General features: G+C 55.6%; 1 protein-coding gene across 6 annotated transcripts in view; it reads left to right on the top strand.

Annotated features, from left to right (window-relative positions):
• The window catches only part of Katnip (katanin interacting protein), a 142,725-nt gene that overhangs the window by 42,107 nt on the left and 93,677 nt on the right, over positions 1–6,941 (top strand). For all 6 annotated transcript variants that reach the window (XM_048789697.1, XM_048789696.1, XM_048789695.1 and 3 more), the window contains one exon: positions 5,912–5,988. In XM_048789697.1, the coding sequence (XP_048645654.1) occupies positions 5,927–5,988 (62 nt within the window). In that variant the 5' untranslated portion in view covers positions 5,912–5,926. The remainder of the gene's footprint in view (positions 1–5,911; positions 5,989–6,941) is intronic.

Raw genomic sequence — 6,941 nt, forward strand, 5'->3', positions numbered from 1 at the left:
GGGGGGGGGGGGGGGGGGTGTCAGAGGTGGGAGCAGAGACTCAGTGCTGTTGGGTGGCTGTCCTGGTGAGGAGCCCACGCGAGATACGAGCAAAGGGACAGTGTAGTTCCAGTCACCTTTCATCAGGTCCCCAGCTGTGTCGGGGAGCAGCCTGCAGGGATGAGGGCAGCCTCGGAAGGCCCACGGGGGTTGTGGCCCAGCCTGGGAGAGGAGATGGGGAAGAAGCAGTCCAACTTGGGGTACAGTGGTTCCCCGTTATCTGAAGTTTTCTTCCTGTGGTTTCAATTATCTGCAGTCAGCTACAGTCCAAAAATATTAAATGGAAAATTGCAGAAATAAACAATAAGTTTTAAGTCACATGCCATTCAGAGTAGCAGGATTAAACCCCATGCCCACGCTCCTTCCTTCCTGGAACGTCCATCTTTCCTCTGTGCAGTGTGTCCACACTGTGTGCGCTACCTGCCCATTGGAGACTCAGGAGCCATCTGGTTATCTGATGGGCTCTGACAGCACCGCATGCTCATCTTCAGATAGTCCTTCTTGTATTTAATAAAGGTCCCAAAGTGCAATAGCAATTATGCTAACAAAGAAAGGATGTAAAGCGCTGTCTGTCCAGGGTTCAGTACTGTGTTCTACGACACTGGAGCTACCCCTAAAGTGCCACCCAACCCGATCAGTGGCTACGCCACATGGCCTCTGCATGGGCAAATGTCCACTAGGCCAGAGCTCTTGCTGACCTATTTGCAGGCCAGGAATTTAGCTCAGTGGTAGAGCAGAGCCTCGTGGGCATGGGGCCCTGGTTGACAGGACAGGATAGGGTGAATAGAGCAGGGCAGGGCAGGGCAGGGCAGGGCAGGGCAGGGCAGGGCAGGACAGGATAAGAGAACTGTCACATATGTACACAGCAAGCACCTGATAAATGTCCATGGAAGACAGTGGGGATGAACTGGGCCCTCTGCAGGGAGGTGACGCCTTTGCTGGTGGCTTAGGTTTTCCTACCTTCATTCTATAAGCAAGGAACTAAAGCCTCAGCAAAATGCAGCGCCCTGCGAGGGAGGCGGAGCTGAGCCCCACTAGGCGCGTGGCGATGGTGAACTAAGTCAGGCATGGAAAGGGTTAGGGGGGCCTGGCCTGGCCTGGCCCATGGAAAGTGCTTGATCAACTTCAGCCACAGTGAAGCCCAGCCTTCCCTTGCACTGTCCCTCCCCCATGCTGCAGGCTGCCCCCCAGGAATCTGTGATCCAAGGTGGGAATTCAGAAGAAGAACCAGAGCCTCTAATCCCAGCAACTCTAGAGGCTGAGGCCTGAGGATCACAAGTTTGAGGCCAGCCTCAGCAATAGTGAGATCCTGTTTCAAAATAAAAAAATACAATAAAAAATAAAAATAAGAAGGGCTGGGATGTGGCTCAGGGGCTGGGTACCTCTGGTTCAATTCCCAGTCCCAAAAAATTAAAAATAAATAAAACTAAATTTTAAAAAGGGAGAAAAACAAGAAGGAAAATGATCCTAAACCACTTCCACTTTTATTCTAGTTGATTCAATTGCAGCCCTGTGAGGTAGACAGTGTGAATATCCCCTTTTTGCAGATAAGGAAACTGAGGCTCAGGAGAGGTAAATAGAATTCAGGATTCCCCCCCCCCCACACACACACACACACAAGTCTCCAAATCCCCAGATGATCAGTGAGCAGTTTATGTAGATGCTAACAATGTTCACTTAATTCTGTGCCATTTCCCAGTGTATTGTATATAATTTAACACTAATTGAAGGGTTTGGGGATGAACTTAAGGGATGGGGGTGAGGGTGGCAAGGGAGGGGTCATGGGGACTTTGGAACTGAGCTGGAGTCTGGAGAATCTTTGGAGACTGGAAGGTAATTCAGAAGGCAGGTCAGGGGCGAGCACCAGGTGGGGTGGCAGGGGCTGGGATTCATACTCTCTCAGTAACAAAGTTCTGTAAGTGTCGATGTGACTAATGAGGGGTCATCTCGAGAACTTTATAAGTGATGGGTGCTTTACTAAGTCCTCCCCACTGTTATGACCTCCACTCTACATTTAACCCTGTCTTAGTCTGTCTTCTGTTGCTATAGTGGAAACCTGTGTCTGGGTGATGTATAAAGAAAAGAAATTTATTTGGCTTCTGGTTCTGGAGCGTGGGAAGACCAAAGGGCATGGCCACAGCTCCCAGCAAGGAGCAGCAGAACATGGTGGAATGGGGGGCTGGGATGTGGCTCAGCGCAGAGCTCTTGCCTCATACACACACCGTGGGCCTCAGCCCAGGAGCCAGGAGGAAGAGAATAGAACATGGTAGAAAGCAGAAGGGCAAGCACGTGCCTGGGAGAAAGACACAGATCCTAGGGACAGCCTGGCTGGGTGACAACCCGCTTCACAGAAGCTGACCAGTCTCGGGAGAATGAGTGCTTGCTCGCTCCTGCAGGCGTGGCCCATCCCAGCCTCACCCATCCCCTCAAGCACGCAGAGCCCTCACGACCCAAACACCTCGTAGGGTCCCACCACCTCCCGTGCTGTTACCCTGGGGCCCAGATATCATCCTGAGCCGTGTATTTCCAAACCACAGCAGGCAGGTCCCACGTCACCCACTGACTGTATCGACAGAGAAGCGAGGTGGCCGCACTGTGACGTGGAGCCGGGGGAGCACTCGGAGCTCATGTTCCCCAGGCCAGCTCAGAGACCAGCTGACCGGGTGGTGGTCAGGAGAAGAGCGAGGGGTCACGCTGGCTAGTGCGGACCTCGCTCCTCTAAGTGTGGTCCCCAGGCCAGACCAGGAGCTCATGTGAACTGCGCCCTTGGGCCCCTCCCGGGCCCCTCCCAGGCCCGCTGAGTCGGATCCGCACGCCCAGGTGCTCTGTCACATCAGCATTCGAGAAGCAGCAAGGCTGGCCTTGTTCCTCCAGTCTTCCTAATGACAGCTCCTTCCTGGCGCAGGAGAGTTAGATGCTCACCCTGGCGGGTGGGGAGAGGGCCAGGCCAGCCCAGCACAGACTTGGACTCTTTGAAGTCCCTATTTCTTCTAAAAATGCCATCAAATGTTTCATTCCGTTCCATAATGTATCTGCGGTCATTTCGGTGTTTCAAAATGGTCATGTAAATTACGGTGGAGGGATCTGTGTTCTGGGAAGATGCACAGATGCATTTCCTTGTCTGCTAAATGGAGCAATAATGACCACTGCGAGAGTCGCTGTGGAGATCAAAGGAGACTCTTGTCTATGGAAATGCCCCGTGAATGGTCCTCGTCACACACGTTGTCCTTCTGGATGGCGCTGAGCCTTCTCCCCAGAGCCAGCGTCCTGCAGCCGCTGCTCCCGAGGGCTGAGGCCTCCTGTGCCTTCCAAACACCCAGGATGAGGCGGGTTCCCGGAGCCAGGGGAGGACAGAGCAGCCTGCGTGGGCACCTCAGGAAGCCAGAGAGGTCAGTGCCTACTGCCAGTTGTCTTTAAACGATTCTGGTAACGTTCTGAGATCACCCTTTCTTACGATGGCACGGTCCTGGTTGGCCAGGTTAGCTGGCAGGGCCCAGGGAGGCTCAGGAGCCACAGACGTCAGGAGACGAGGAGAGGTGGCCACAGTGTGTCCTCTCCCCATGGCTCTGGAGAGAGGGGGTCAGGGGAGAGGTAAGATAAGCAGATTGCAGCGTCCGGGGCCTACAGCACGCGGGGGAGGGGGGCATCGGGCCCTCAGCTGCCCTAGGAGTGACTCTGGGATCCCCACCAGAGGACCCCACTTTTTGTAACTGGAGGGCGATGTGAAGGCAGAAGGAGACAGACAGACACTGACCATGCACAGCAGAGGTCAGGCAAAGGGCCACCAGAAGCAGCACTGCCAAAGTCGAGAGTGGGGAAGGGGAGGTCAGCAGTAAGTCCCCACAGCCCAGAGCCGCCGAGGAGGAGGAGAGAAGAGCATTACACAGGGCGCCCCCACTTACAGGGGGCTACACCCCAATAGGCCCATCGAAGTTGAAAATGCCGTTATTGAAAACGCACTTAGGCTGGGCACGCTGGTGCTGGCCCGGAATCCCAGCAGCTCAGGAGGCTGAGGCAGGAGGATCGCGAGTTCAAAGCCAGCCTCAGCAGTTTAGTGAGGCCCTAGGCAACTTAATGAGACCCTGTCTCTAAAATATTAAAAAGGGCAGGGGATGCTGCTCAGTGGTTAAGCCCCCCTGGGTTCAATCCCCAGTACCAAAAAGAAAGAAAAAGGAAATGCATCTGATAAACCTAACCCAGCAACCACCGTGACTTAGCCCCGCCTGCCGTGAACCTGCTGGGACGTTGAACAGCAGCCTTCATCTGGGTGAGACCATCTCACACCATCTGTAAAACCTGGTTCCTAACCAAGTGGAATTCAGTGACCACTGAACTGAAATTGAAAGATGGAACAGTTGTGCATCGCTAAAGCCAAACCATCACAGGGTGGGGACCATCTGAGGTGGGCCCAGGTCCCCCTGAGGGAGGGTTCCAGTAGACTAATAGGGTTAAAATAGATTTGGGGACGATAAGAAGAGAATGGTGGAAATTCCTTTCTTTCTCTCCTTCCCCTGATGATCAGAAGGATTCTCACACAAACCGCATTTCTGTTCCAAATGCTGTATTTGCCAATTACAGAGATCTTGATCTCTGTCACTCGTGACCAACGCCAAGTTGACACTGTATTTTTAATCCATCTCTTGTCAAAAAGTTATTTAAGAAGCAGCAAATCACAAAGCTGTTTACAGATTATATGTCTGTAGTGTGACCTCCTTTTTGTTTACAAGAACGTGTGTGTGTGTCTGTGTGTGTGCGTGTGTGTGCAGACGTCTGTGTACGCTGTGAGCAAAGGAGAGCGTCCAGAGGAATATCATCAAATGATAACCGAGGCTTGACTCGCGCATGCGTGTGTCACTTGACGTGTATCTAGGTATCACGCGTTCATCGTTCCTCCATAAAGCAGTGATAATTGTATCAGGGCTTGTCTCTGGTGGTCAGATCATGGTTTATTACTTAAAATCTGTAAGAGAGCACAGAGGCTCACCTGGAGTTTTAAAGCCACGAATGTATCGTCCAGATCATTCTTCAGGCCTGGGTGGACCCAGGGACTCAAATGATGTCGTTAGGAACCTACGTCTCTCCGTCTCTTGGATCTGCTGTCTTTTTAATTGGCTTTATTCTCAGGCAGTTGCAGGCCGCACGTCACCTGCCCAGCTCCCCAGGGGAAAGAGGGCAGCTCCTTCCTTAGGGATCATCAAAGTCCCAGGCGGACTTGGTCATTCCACCCCTAAACCAGGACTCGGCTGTGGCCAAGGGAAGCTCCATGTTGATTGGCTTCTGAGCTGAGACCACGTGACCCAGGAGGAGCACAGAGAACTTCAGAGGCAGGAAGGAAGCAGGGCCCCGAGTGGTCTCCCACAGAGCCCTGTCTCCGCAAGTGGAGGTGCAGATGGCCGCTGTCCCCTCACGGCCCTCGCTCTCAGGGCGTCTGTTTCTGTAATGGCCGCGGTGTGTGTGATAAGCAGCGTTCCTCTTGCAATGGCCGAGAGAGCACGAGGTCCCCTTTGAACAGCTGGCCTGGGCGGCCCCTGGACACGCAGTCCAGTCCCTACGTCATGAGCGCTGAGAGAAGAGACGGCTAAGGCCCAGGGCAGGGCAGGCCCCTGACTTTAGAGGTACACGAGGAATGGACAGGAGCCAGCCCGGGAACCAGCCCCTTGGTCGACGGTGGAAGTTGCGTGTGTCGAAGGCCCTCTGGGCCCTCAGACGGTCTCTGGGGCCCTGGGTCGCCCGAGCGACGCGCCCAGGGAGCCCGGCCTCTGCCTCTCGGCCTCCGCCTCTCGGCCTCCCGGGTGGTGCGCGCAGCCAGCGCTGGTCTCAGTGAAGGCGTCCCTGCATTCCGGTGTCACACCGCTCTGTTTCTTCCTTTCAGGGTGACACTAAGGACATGGTGACAGACTTTGATGAGAGGCACGATGAGTATTTAATATTGCTTCAGCAGAGGAACCGGTAAGTGCAGCCGCCCGGCGGCCCTCGTCCAGCCACATAGAGACCCGTTCAGGTTTGTCAGCGCACGCGGGCCTGTGTCAGCTGGGGGGGCCGCGTCCCCGCTCAGGGCTGGGCTACCCCTGCAGCCCCAACCCTGTCCCTCCCCTCGCTGAGGCCACTGCATCTTGTGACGGAGCCTGGGCAGCCTGCTTGGTGGGGGGGAGGGGGCGGCCGTGGGCCTCTGTTCTGGGGACCGTGAGTGTCGGGAGAAGGCCACAGGGACTGTGCCACAGACACCTCAGCAGCCCAGGCTGCCACCACACAGGCTGTGACAGCCCGTGACACCTGACCTGTGTTACGTCAAGGTGGACTCGGTTCTCTCTGTGTCGAGGGTCAGTGGGGCCGATGTTGACTCCTCGGTTCTGCTTCCTGAGAAACCTCTCAGGTCAAGGTCAGAGTGGGTGGTAGGCCTGAAGAGCTGTGGTGGCCTGCGTGTGTCCCTCCTTGGGTCCCTCCGCAGAGCCAAGCACCGTGTGGGTCTGGGCCGGGCGGAGGTGAGGCTGACTGGAGGTGACAGTGGCACCGGGAGCTGTCCCACCCACGCTGCTCAGCTCAGGCCAGTTGTCCTCTGTGGGGACACGGGCCACAGGGTCCAGGTCCTCCAGGTTTGCCAGAATCTGTGTGAAATCCCCTGGGCTTTAGGGTGTTGGTGACGTGTCCACATTAAAGTGCCAGCGGGAGGCCAGTCGGGCCAGGAGGGCAGGGCACAGGGGCCTCTGTGCCCTGGGGGAGGGCAGGGGACGCCGGGAGGCTGTCCTCCTGCAGGTGGCTCTAGGTCTCGTCAGCCTGGCTGGACTCTGGTGTGTGTCACCAGGGCCCCTGGTGGCGCGCTGTGTGGAGCAAGTTCTCGTGGCACAGGGTAGTCCCCTGCGTCCGAGTTTGGCATCCAGTAAGAGCCCTGTTTCTATGGCAAC

Source organism: Marmota marmota, unplaced genomic scaffold, assembly GCF_001458135.2.
Source record: "Marmota marmota marmota unplaced genomic scaffold, marMar, whole genome shotgun sequence".
NCBI classification, from domain to species: Eukaryota; Metazoa; Chordata; class Mammalia; order Rodentia; family Sciuridae; genus Marmota; species Marmota marmota.